This window comes from Clupea harengus, chromosome 4 (assembly GCF_900700415.2).
Source record: "Clupea harengus chromosome 4, Ch_v2.0.2, whole genome shotgun sequence".
Lineage (NCBI taxonomy): Eukaryota > Metazoa > Chordata > Actinopteri > Clupeiformes > Clupeidae > Clupea > Clupea harengus.
In genome coordinates, this window is record NC_045155.1 from 16,217,396 (window position 1) to 16,231,327 (window position 13,932).

Below are 13,932 nucleotides of genomic sequence, written 5' to 3' on the forward strand. Positions count from 1 at the left end.
TTTATCCTGATATAGCCTATATGTATGTGTTTTCCCCCAAGTGTGCTTTGGCAATACTGTTTCTTATGATCATATAATTGTGTCAATAAAGCAAGTCTTTCAGAACTCACCGTATGCGTATTATTGGTGTAAGGACTATTTAGCTTGAGTTGCTATATAGTCACATCAGTAAACCTTTTTTTTTGTCATTAACATAATATCATACATTGTATAATACCCACACCCAATGATTTACCTTGAGTTTTCTTCGTGAAATTGCCAAGAAAGCTAGATTGTTTTTAAACCGGAGCTTTTCATCTAGGTGCGGGCGTTTTCCAACTTTGTGTGCACTGCTCGTCCGGACGCTGCAAGTCGAGTCAAGTTCCACTCTGTTCCACAGTCTGTCTGTTGTTTTGCTATAACCACCTCCATTGATAGGGTGACAATACTCAGGGTTGAGCTTAAAATATGTGGTTATTGATGTATAATGTAGATAACGCATGAAGCATATTGCCACACCAGATCTGCAAAAGCTTTTGTTCAAATGTTCAGTTCAATTCCAAACTATGGATAGAGGTCTTATGCGTATGTTACCTAAGTACCATAAACTGCTACTATTTAAAAATAGATCATCTCCCTCTCTCTCTCTCACACACACACACACACACACACACACACACACACACACACACACACACACACACACACACACAGACAGACAGAGAGAGAGAAGGAGAGAGAGAGAGTACCTGCTGTGGCAAACACAAAATATGTAGGTCAGAAGCAGAAGAAAGACGTTGATTCATTTGTAGGTTGGTGAGTTGTTGCTGAAATTCCAGGATTAGGTCCGTTATTTTGTTATGAAGCCGTATCATCATCAAAACACATGAAACATAACTATGAATGAATGGACTGAAGAGCCAATGTGATCCTTCCTCTCCAATACATGAAAAAATATCTATGTTACAAACTTTTCATGACAAGACACTCATTAGTCATTAGTGGTCATGACAATCTTTGTCATGTTGCCGTAATCGGTTACTATCATGGCAACTCTCATATTTTTACAGATCATAACAGCTTATGTCTCACTCTAATAAGCTGTCAAGTATCAAACATTATGACATGGCTCGTAACAGTTATTACGTCATTAGACATACTCATAATAATAAAAAACCATTACAGAATAAGGTATAATGTATGGCATTGCAGACTAAACAATCTCCCAGAAAGAGCTCCACTTGAACGAAAAAAGTATCCTCCTTAAGATGTCTGAATTTGACAGAGATACATTTATAAGGTATATTATACATGCATTCATGTAGGATTGGTATGATGAATGGGTTTGAGACACTTGTAAGCAAAACAGCCATTGGCATGATTTGCCCACTACCTCACACCCTTTAAAGAGAATACAAATCATTAGAATTTGTGATTTTGGCATGGGGCCGATCTCTGCCGAGATTGTACTAGACTGCAACCCTGTACGCTGCTCCCCTCTTTTGTCCTTGTTCCTGTTCTAATATCCTCTTAGATATCTCTTGGTTTAAGTGCTTTTGACACTCTCTCTGTTCAAGGTTTTGTAGTCAAGTTTATTCTTGTCATGCAAAGACTCATAAGGCAGATTTATTATGGTAATATTAGCCATTTAATGGTAAATGTCCAAATAAGTCAACTCGAAAATGTTGAAGAATTTATTAATCCAATTATTGTTTCTATGCATTACATAAATCATATTCATCCCACAAGTGAATCTATTCACCTTAATCACTAGAAAATGTATTTGTCTTTTTGTTTTTGTCTGCAATGTCCATGTGCTGTTTTAAACATTTAAAATGTTCTGATCAATTTTGATTAACATTGCTCAATGCATGAGCATTATACAATGAAATATGACGGAAATATTTAGATCCGTTGCCCATGTTCGTATTCATTGTTAAACTTTTAGTTTCTCTTCATCATCAGCGGTATTCCTGTTCACGTGTGTCAGTGAATCCTATCCAAGTTTCCATCCATGTATAATTTTCTCGGTCACGTGTTTGTGCCCCCTGGCAGCGGTTTAAGCTTTGTGCTGAATAGAGATGTACATACTCTAAGTTGAATGCAGTCAACGGTCGGCGCAAGAGGGAAACCGGGGCATCGCGTTGATTAATATGCTGCTGTTCTATAATATAGAGCTACCTTAATTATTTGTTGACTAAACTGTAATTATGTTATGTTAATGGAAATTACAGAATACCTGATATGCAAGGCACGCATCACTAGGGGGGATAACAACTCCTCCAGCTTGAGTGGGGAGCCACAGTGGTGAAGGCAGGCAAGGAATGAGTGCGTTGGTTTCTCATCGGCTCTCAAGTCCCGCGTTTCTGTTCGTCGTACGCAAGCAAGAGTTCAGTCGCCTGTAATCTTCAGCGCAATCAGCAATTTAGAGAAAAGGGGAAACATGAAAATTAAATCTGTTGACATTTCCGCCTGCAGATGTTTATAGCAGTCTCATAGTTGTAGAAGTCTGTGATTTGTTCACAGACTGATGTTACTCTGAGACGCCGAAAGCATCCGCGAGAACCTGCTACTTTCAACTGCCTTTACGAGGATCTGTTATCATGGCGCTTATTGTGTTGGTGCACAAGGTGATGTTCGACTCCATTGTGTTTTTCATCGGCGTGGGCATAGTCGCCGAGCTAGCCGTCGCCCAGAATGACACGGAACCCATAGTCCTGGAGGGCAAATGCCTGGTGGTTTGTGACTCTAATCCCGCCACAGAATGGAAAGGCTCTTCTCCACTTGGCATCTCAGTGCGCGCCGCAAATTCCAAGGTGGCATTCTCTGCAGTAAGAAGCAACAACCACGAACCATCAGAAATGAGCAACAAAACGAGAATAATATACTTCGACCAAGTAAGATTTTGTTATTTCACATTGAAAGTTGTGAATGGTTCTCTTTAGTTTGTTTTTTAAACTCTTCTAAACTTTTTCTAAAGATCTTCACAGATTTGTGATTATTTAGTTTACTCAGTGTCTGATAGTCTATATTTCATTATGTCACTGGGTTATAGTCCTACATCTCAGCAATATGTATTTATTGATGACGTTGTAACAGTATATTAATACATTATTAGAGTTAAGAATGAAGAAAATGTAAGAAATTGCTGGATGATGTGATATTTAAGTTATGGACACCGCCTAGAGTGAAGTCCACAGCAATCAATTCAAAATTGACATTCAATTCCCATGATGCTAAATAGGACTGAATAGAATGAGAGTTCAATTTATCATAGATGGATAATGTAACCAATTGCTAAGCCATGAAAAGAGAATCGTTTGTGTTAGCTTGTACCTTTTCACAAAAACATTCTCTCTCTGCATCTTATGGGCACTCGTGGGACTGCTCATTGATTGTGTATGATAAGGCTGGTCTGGCACACACTCTCTTTAGCCTTAATCTCACTCATTACCTGACTCCATCACTGGACCAGTTGGATTTGACTGAAGAATGATCATAGTCTAATTCATGTGGACTGAAGCATAAGGGGAACGCTTGTAGTCTGGAGATAAAAGTTTCATGGGTTTGTCTGTGGGGGGCACTCTCTCCACTTGTCAGTGCTGATCCCAGTTAACGAATCCTATGCTGGCCTTATCGAATGCAGTTAGATCCTCTCCACACCACCCACCTTTAGGGGATTGAAGAGTGTGTGGGATGTGCGTTGCTCACTGTTAAGGGCCTGTTAATGTGCTGCGTTCTTTAGTCTTTAGAGATGAATCAGACTTGGAGAAAATGTAGTGTGCCTGACTATTAATGACACAGCGGCCTGATCACTCTCTGAACGCATGTGTGTGTACTCAAACACACAGACACACACACACTCATAAAACGCAAACACAGACAGACATAGAGTGTATAGAGTGTAGAGTGTGTGTAGAGTGTGTCTAAGTTTGTCACTCTGTCACTCTGCGAAGACAAACACAGACGGCCTGCCTCTTCCTCTGTCCTCACTGCCCTTGTGGACTATTATTCTACGCTGTTAGTTTGGCCGAAGGCTCAAAACGGCAAGCTGCTGCTCAAAGCTAGAAAATGACCAGCTGTTTTGGCCTTCTGCATGTCTCTCTGGCCAGCCAGCCAGCCAGAGGCCCTGTCACTGAGGAGCCAGCTGAGATGTGGCTGATGGGCTGCTGTCCATTTGAATGAGAGTGGCGTTGATTGCTGGTGTGAAACGAAACAAGAGACGTCCCTGTGGAAGGAGTGCTTTGCACTGAGCCTACTCTTCTCTACACACCCTGTGCAGTTTATCTCACTGTGCTCGTTCTCATCTTCCTTCTTGCTGTCCCTGTGTCCCCCCTCGACCTCTCACTCGCTTTTTCATTTCTCATAATCCGTTATTGTTTTCTCGCTCCTTTACTCTATTTCCCTCTCTCAGTCTCCATTTCCTCTCTCTGTCTGGTGACTAATGGTCCTCCACAGATATTCTATGTTTTTTTTTATGCAGCCCGTTCAAAGCGGAAATATTGTGCCTTCATTCCGCCTTGCTGTTCTGTATACAAATGTACAAAGACAGAATGGGGGGTCATTGTTTTTCCGCCTCTGAGCCGGCAGCAGAGGTGGTCACAGAAGAGAATTGACATCTGTGTTAAAGGGAGAGCCGACATAGGGGTGTGACACAGCCTAGCAGCTAACCAAAATGAAGCAGGACTAATGTGTTGGCAGAACACATTAATCTGACATGGGAAGCATTAACATGTTGGATATAATGCACACCAACTTTGTTTGAGTCTGAACACTGCTATAAATGTGCATGACTTGCAAAAGCCCACCGACAGTTCACCTGTCATTGTTTTTTAAAGTAACTGGTAGGCTAGTTTATTTCTGAAGCGTCTGTTATGGCACATTCCAGACCACTCGGAATTCGGAACATCTGGCATGATATTTCAACTTTCCAACTTTAATGCGTTCGAGCCAGGTGTAAATACAATATCATCAGTGGATTTTCCTTCTATCTGTTTGGTATCAGTATTTATGTGGGCCTACAGCTTTTTTCTTGTTCATTTTGACACACTGCCTCTTCCGAAATATCAGAGTTCCGAATGTTCTCAAAGACGGCATTACTGGTCAAGCTAGTCGCTATGGCGTCACACCTCTGCTACTGGAATGCCTGCATGTATAAAAACACATTCTGGGGTGGCATTTTGCTGTCTCTGTTTGGTTCAGTGTAAACATGTGATGGCGGCATATGGAGGGAAGGGAAATGATTATCAGTTTTACTGTAAACCACAGTAAAATTCCCGACAGTTAGTAACGTTTTAAATTGTAATTATCATTGGTTGAATACTGCATTTTGAAAAACTCTTGTTATATACTGACCAGCATAAACCAAAGTTAGCAACAGTCTTCCAGACAGTCTCGTGCAATGTGGGGTTGTTTATAAGATTTCTAAGAGGACTAAGTCTGAAGTATTGTCATATTTTGGCTTTTATAAGAGTGCTGAGGGAAACTACAGCCACAGACATCTATGAGCTTAACAATTCAATAACCCTGTTGCATGTGTTCAGAAAACCTTGCTGTAACTAGCTTGCCAATCACAGTTTGTCAGTGACCAAGCAAACACAGCTATTGATAATAAACTTTACATCTTAAATTTTACCTTTATATGGTCCACTGAAAGTTATTCAGGCAACACACAGTGAAGTTACGTTCTGTGGTTTTGTGACCTGTCTAGCAAATATGAGGATGAGTGTGACTTTATAACACATATATTCTTTCGTAAATTTGAGTATCTTGTGAAATGAACATGTACAAGCAACAATATCAGCTTCATTGTATAACTGTTTTTGATATTTATTTACAAAGATTGGAAAAATATGCATCACTATAAAATGTAATAAGATGAAGGCAAGAATATGTTTTGAAAACAATACAAAATGTTGAATAAATGCTACATGTAGGCATTCAAGTATCAACATTTGTAACAGGAAAGAGGAGAGGAACAGAGGAAAACATGTCGTAGCGACATCTTATGGTTTATTTGTTTTAAATTGGATAAATAGCTTCTATATGCCATTATCAACGAGTCTACAAAAGTCATGTAGTAACTGCTGAATTCCTATTGGCCATTGTTGGCCATTTAGTTGAGGAAGCCAAATGGAACTCAAATGAAACTGCATTCACAGAATGAAGCCAACTATAGGCATACCACATTTCAAAACTTTAGCTTAAGCTGTTCTTGAGATATAGAAATTTGTCAGTGGCAGCGCCCCCTATGAACAAAATTACACAACATGTGTCTAAAGAATGTGGTGGTGATGCAGAGTGTCCAAATCTGTGTTTGAACCTTTACATCACAAGATAGTGGCTAGTGAAGCGCTATCTTTTGCATTAAACATTCTTCACTAGGCTGCGCTACTCCACAATTTTTTTTTATTTCTGCGAAGTTATACGGCTCAATACTCAACTGACTTGTTAACCGAACTTTTACGAAGTCATACGACTAAACACACAAGTGATTGGCTGTTCAGGTCAGATGACAAGTTTTAACCAACCAGAGACCGAAGTAAAGTTCCAACTTACGGTTTCAATACGGATCCCAGTGGAAATACGTTATCTCTACCTACAATTGGTGGTTCGTGTCCTGGTCTGGCTTGCCGTTCCGACGGTCAAAGAAGCGCCGCCGGAAACAGGGGAACATATATTGGGTTCCCAGCTTAATTGCACTGGTGATTCCCTATTAGGGTTGTAGGGACAAAATAAATGGTCTTGGCCAAACCACTTCGGTAAGACGTCTTTTTACAGGTCTGGGAATAGGATATATCAGATGGTATTATTATAGATATATGTTTAGCACACAGAGAATACTGTGTTTGTGCTTTCAGGGTTCATCTTGTGATCTGTGTTCTAATTGATTTTTGTGTATAACCTTTTTTTATAAATGACACTGGCCACCTCTCTATATAGGTTGATTTTCCCTGTCTAGGGACATTCTTTGTCAGGTACTGTATGCGTGAACCTTGAGACTGCTGTTTGTTTTCCTCCGTTCATTAAGAGGCATAGCAGGTTTTTTCTAGAGACTGTGAATTTGGATTTTTCTTTATTTTGTTTATACCGTGTTGGTCTGGATTTATGAAGTTGGCTTCCCTAATCTACCCTTTTGTGTTGGACTTATGGTTTGTTGCTCTTTTTGGAAAAGTAAATAAACCCATCTGACTTTTGAACCCTCACTCTGACTCTGACTGAGCTTTTGGCAGTACCCACATAAAGACGATAACCAGAGGCTCGGTCCATCACAATTGGTGACAGTGGTGGGATGCTTGCCGTGAGGTCATCGGAGGCGTGCCCGTAAACCATATGAGGGACCCCCAGGTAGGTTGACCCCTGTGTGAGGGACCCCATTGATGGGTGAAGCACTTGTGTGTGGGGCACCCTGGGATAGGAGAAGTACAGTTGGTGGATGGGTGAGGAATGCCTGTGTGTATTAAGCGCAAGGTGCATTTCCCGAAGGGGAGGGCAGTGTGACTACACATGAGTATATGCTCTGACTGCCATACCTTTGAGCCTGGCTCTTTGGCGTTGCGGTCAGAGTGCAGGTTTGAACCCCTGTAGACCCGGGTTCAAGTCCGGGTGGGGTGACAACTCCCTTTGCTACGTACCCACATACCCACCTCAGCCCGTCACACGGTGCAGTGGCTGTCATAGTAATCACATTTTGCATTATTTTCATATAGTATTCCATCATTATTGTATGTCTTTCATATACTTTTCAATATATGCCTTCAACTATCTGTATAAACCATGATTTGACTTATAAGTTGTCTGTTCTAGAAAGATGCTTTAGTCAAGTAGTTAGCAGCTTCCATTCCTGGGTGGTGTAAATTTAGCTATTTCTTTTCTCCATTAGGGTATCAGTCTCTGGTGTTGGTGTATGTAAAATTAGAAATTTGCACATTTTGGTAAATTTCCCCTACAGGTTCTGATTAGCCTATTGAGCCAAGTGAATAGTGTTCAAAGCAAAAATCTGGCATTTCATTGGCTAATAACTTGTGATGTAAAGGTTTGAACAAACCCTGCATCACTACCACACTCTTTGGATGCATGCCAAATTTCATCCATAGGGAAATTTTCTCCATAGGGGGTGCTGCAACTGACACATTTAAATATCTTAAGATCCGCTTAAGCTAAAATGTTGAGACTTAGTATGCTTTTACTTGGCTACATTTGCTCACATCTCTTGAAGTTCCAGTTGGCTTGATCACCAAAATGGTTGGCAATCAAATGTGATGTAAAGGTTCAAACTAATGAAATCTGCTTGGACCCCTGCCCTGTTCTAAATGTTGATACTCTACATTTAGTATTGTTTTCAAACATATACTTGCCTTCAACCAATAATCCTACATGCATGCGTATTTCTCAAAACTTTGTATAAAGTACATTATATAGAGAGGTTCATATTGTTCGTTATGTATATGTGTAAATTTCACGAAATGCTCAAATTTAACACAATAATATGTCTGTTATAAAGTCACACTCATGCCTCATATTCACCAGACAGGTCGCAAAACCACAGAATGTAACTCACAGGTACTGAGGTATTTCAAGCCCTATCAGTATACAGCCGCCGTATCCACAAACTATAGTTCCTTGTCTTTTCACTCAGACATACAACAAACGTTTTAGTCTATTTTTGCCAGAAACTTTATCATTTAAGATTATACACTTTTCTTGGAATGGAAAATATCTTATTATTTCACTTAATTCTTGCTCATTCTCTGGCCTGGATTACCGCATGAGTTTATCGGCCCAGAGGTCTCAGGAGCCCTAATAAATACACCAAGTAAGCCCCGCTGCTCCAGGACTGTCCCTTGAGAGAGCCTAAAAAGCCCCTAGCAAACACAACGGGCTACATGAGCCCCCAGCCTGAATGCAAGTGGTCTAGAGCTAGTCTGATCCAGTGGCATTGTTAGGTCTGATCACTGTGAGCTGTAGCCAAATATTTTAAACCTAGCCCCGAGTATTTTCACCCTGAAAACAGGTGTTAGCAAAATAACAGACAGACTGTGGAACCGAGTGGAACTTGACTTGCAGTATCCGAAGGAGAGGGAAGTAATCAAGCCCTGCGCAGTGCACACACATTTGAAAAACGTGCACACCCAGATGAAAAGCACGCATGTAATCTTAATTTCTAGGTAGATATACCTCCCCAACCTACCAATGCTGATCTTACTTAAAAAAAGAGACAAAAAAAAACAAGCTACAGGCAAACTTGACTTAGCCAGTGATCTTTTTAATAACGTCAAACATCCCATAGTCTGATCATTATAGACATGTACTGCTTCAGATTCAGATTTTAAGGGTTTCTGAGGGCCTCTAGTTGTGATCGAGGATCTTCAGATTTGGACTACCTCTTTCCCCCTATAAAACTTAATTAACATTTTATAGCCTACTTAGTTGCATCATGGTTATATATCCAACTAAGGAAAATGCATTAAAAAAAAAATATATCATATTGCTATAATATAATATATGATGCTATAATTATGCAGATTAGGTCTCTATAATCTTTTATCATGCCTGGCAATCGATGTAAAAAACAAAATAATAATTTTTGGACACAGGCATATTTGTTTTCATTTTACAAATAGTAAATCAAATGAATGTGATTTAAATAATGCTATGATATTATAAGCAAGCCTGCCTTCTTTGATTGGTTGTGAAAGGTCAGACTGGGTCTGTAGCAAAAGCCAGGAACAAGACGAACAGACACAGCTACTGCCTGTGGTATTCGTCTCGTAAAAATCCTGTATGGTTGGCTATACAGATGTCTTTTTATTTTGTCCATTAATGTGCTATTTGTTGGCAATTCAAATACATTAATATAGCTTATTGCATCATGTGTTGATGTGGTGTGACTCCTGCAGGCAATCTACAGCTATACAGGTATAGGTCTCATAAGCACAGGGTGGTTGGACTGTGAGTCGCTTTTTAATGTGCATTCCCATAAATCACAATAACTCACCATTCAAAAAATATCAAGAAGCATTCTTAAAGCTTACTATATGACTTTAAACTCTGTATGGGATTGTTTTTTATTTGTTACACGAAACACCATCAATCATTTTATGATATAATGGTTACATCTGCTATTTAATTGTTATATTCTAGCAGACTAACAATGTGAAGTTGCTCAAAGCGGCTGTGACTCTTGGGTGTGAGTATGTTGCTGGTCTGCTAGCTAATAATATGGAAGTAAATTCATGGTATTCCATTTGAATGGATGGCTTACAGACTGTAGTTTTGTTGTAAAACAATTCACAGAGGAGCAACTTTCTCAGAAGTGGCTAATGTGCTTCTGTCAAATCTGAACAGCTTTGATAGGTTGTAGTCAACAGAGAATAAAGATGTTTGGTCGTAAGTTCAGCCTGAATTATACTTCTAACTGTAGGTTGTCCTTTTTTCTTAGCTATAGCTGAATGAACAGAACTAGTACAACTCAACCACCCATCCTCCAACTCTAACCATAAGCTCACAATATCGCTAACCATGGACTAAACTGACCCCCACACACACATACACCCCCCCCCCCCACACACACACACACACACACAAACACACCCAATCACAAACTTGGGATGAACTTAGATCATGTTTAAGTTCTCAGTTCCACCATCTTGTATTGGAGAAAAGGTGAACATCCTCAGAAGAAGAATCTCATTACTTTTTTTCTAGTAAAAAAGAAAAAAATAATTGTGCTTCCATATGATCATGAATATGTAACTAAAATACTCCTCTCTTTTCCGCAGATCCTTGTCAACATTGGAAACTATTTCACTCTAGAATCTGTGTTTCTGTCTCCACGGAAAGGAGTTTATAGCTTCAACTTCCATGTCATTAAAGTGTACCAGAGCCAAACCATACAGGTACATAACAAGGAAAACTCTGAAAATCCCTAATTCATACAAGCTACCTTTGCAGCACAGAAGCATCCCACAAGTGTAGCAGTGCACTGATCTTTTAATTGTAATGGCTGTACATTAAACAACAGTAAGTGGGGGAGGATAGTTTTGTGAGATGTAAAGGACCTATTTTCTCTACCTCCACAATCAACCACTCTCTTGAAAAACCTGTGAGGTAGTTCAGTCTCACAGGAAGGCCAACATCGGGCCTTGCATGTATGTTATTTTCTTACCCCCACAAGTTGTGACTGAGCCAAAACTTGGTGGAATATCCCATGGCACACATTTATGCATGTAGGCCAAGGAAACTCAAAGGCATTATGTCTACTTGATACTGCTGAAAGAAATTTTAATCAGGTTTTTGCTGGGAAGAGGTAGGATTCTTTTTGTTCCTGAATACGTATGACACATCAGCTAGCCGCATGTTTAACAATGCCTAGGATCAGTGCTCAGTGCTCAGTGCCATGTTTCTGGGACGCAGCACTGCTTAGGGCAATCATCCTGTTTACCTGCTCTAACTGAATGCGTGTATCAGCTGTATATTTGTATGTATATCCCTATATACATACTTTATATATATATATATATATATATATATATATATTATACATTCTTAAAAGAAATGAGGCATGTCCTAATACTAAAAGCATCAACCTCATGAAATTGGGTAAAGTTAATTGGATGATAAATCATCACTAGGCCTCCTGAAATGACTGTTTTTAGGATATAATATAACACTTGTAAGTCAATGTACAGTAATATACTCTCACTGATCTGTATCCAAGGATTTGTCACTGATATGTTATATTATATTACTAATAATTTTATAGATGACATTATCTAATACTTGCAATGCATTTTTCTGGCCTTTCAGGTGAACTTAATGTTAAATGGAAAGCCTGTAATCTCAGCCTTTGCCGGTGACAAAGATGTGACCCGCGAAGCTGCCACTAACGGAGTCCTGCTATACCTGGACAAAGAGGACAAGGTCTACTTGAAGCTGGAGAAGGGCAATCTAGTGGGCGGGTGGCAATACTCCACCTTCTCTGGCTTTCTAGTGTTCCCCCTGTAAAGAAAAGCACATACACAAAGCCAACGCACTCTATTTATCCAGTGTGTCATCATTGTGTAACCAATACCTCCCACACTGACTGGATCCAAATGGATACTTGTCCTCAGACTGCCTTGGGAAGAAACAGACGATGTCTAGGCAAAAATGTATGTAGGCAATATGTAGGCAAAAAAAAAAAAAAAAGATAAAGAAATAACAAACAAGCATTCCCCTCTTTTGAAACAGAGTAACATTACATCTAAAACAGAGTTCATCACTGCTTTCACTGCTTGTACAGAGACTTGAAGAGAAGCAAAGAAATGTGCTCTATCTATTCATCCTGGAGCACTGTGCTTATATGTTGTGTGTTTGTGGAGGTGGGGGGGGGCGCTTCTGCAGCATGGGTGGTGCAGCTTCAAAACAACCAGAGGTTTCTGTCATCACATATTTATAGAAATCTGTCTTGCTGTTGAAGACATGAGTTCCTTCAGGTTTGGTCACTCTTACCCTGTATGTTAGGATCTCACATAGCATGTGAGAGGGATGTGAAGATCAAACTGCAGTAAGTGACTGAACCAATGCAAATCATCACCAGTTAGAGTACTATCAGTTACACAGTACATGATTGGTTCCGCTCCATTTATCACTCAATCAACACAGGCTCCCACACATGATCCAAGACCAACTTTAAATTAAATTAAATTAAATTAAATTAAATTAAATTAAATTAACTCCAAATTAGATCAACTATATATAATCTTCTGTTGAGACTATCATTGATTAGTGGGACTGTGACCAGACCCCCAGAGTTGACAGTAATGCCACCCTATCTTCATGTCCCCAGTAATGTCTGACAGCACAGTTCCACATCACATTAGTTATAGCTGCTAAAGTGTCTTTAGAAGACATTTTCTGCAAAAAAAAACACCCCTTGGCATTTATGCAATCCAGAGTCCTCCGCCTATTTTACCATTGCTGTCTGCTCTTTCTGTAATTAAATTAGTTGGCACCCAGCCAGAGAAGGGATGGCACTGGAGGTGCTTCAGCTCCAGAGCACCCATGGAAGGGATGCCCATATAAAGCCCCACCAAGCAGAATTGGCACTGTTGGCACTTAACCCTTTACAGTTCTCTGGTAATATAAAACTAAAATGTTAATAATTTTGCATAATACGATAGCATGTACTCATGGAACAAGTTGCCACGGCTGCATTTTTGGCTTTACATTTGTGAAATCCTCTCAAGACTAGGTGTGTGTTGTCAAATTATCTCAGCCAGATTCACAAAGGATACATTCACAGAGATGAATGACTGCAGTGTGGCCCGTGTTGTGTTCATTTCTGTTGTGACATTGGTAAATGGGTCATCTTTACTATTGCTTGGAATGTTTTATTTTTGGTCACATAGTTTTATTTTTGGTCACTGAACATGGCAAAGACTACAATTTACAATTCATTAACAATTCAGAGGGGTTGGTGGCGGTCACAAATGTGTTGTTTTTTTGAGCTTCTGAATATTTTGCTCTGTCATGTGCTCCAAAGCTTATGACAGGTCTGTTTTAATCTGAGATAGTTACTTCACCTGTGGAGGCTGGGTACAAATGTTCGGGCTTCCCTTGTGGAGACCACATGGAGTTTTTAATCTATGGCATATTTTATTTATGTTTTCAGATTAATTACTTACACAAAATAAAGAATGCACATTCACTCACTCACTCACACACACACACACACACACACACACACACACACACACACACACACACACACACACACACACACACACTAACATCCACATACTCACACGCACGCACTCACCCACCCACACACATACATACAGTACATATGCGTACATATACATATACATGTATATATATATATATATATATATATATATATATATATATATATATATATATTTAGGCACAAGGTGATTTAGAATGCAAGGCTTAGCAGAATGAAGAAGAAGG

The 13,932-nt window shown here is 39.6% G+C and overlaps 1 protein-coding gene across 1 annotated transcript; it reads left to right on the plus strand.

The window, feature by feature from the left end:
- The first annotated feature begins 1,927 nt into the window (after positions 1-1,927).
- On the plus strand, positions 1,928-13,335 carry cbln4 (cerebellin 4 precursor). Its single transcript, XM_012834534.3, has 3 exons — positions 1,928-2,876; positions 10,761-10,877; positions 11,788-13,335. The coding sequence occupies exons 1-3, from the start codon at positions 2,583-2,585 to the stop codon at positions 11,983-11,985; spliced, it is 609 nt and encodes a 202-aa protein (XP_012689988.1). The 5' UTR covers positions 1,928-2,582; the 3' UTR covers positions 11,986-13,335.
- Positions 13,336-13,932: the final 597 nt, after the last annotated feature.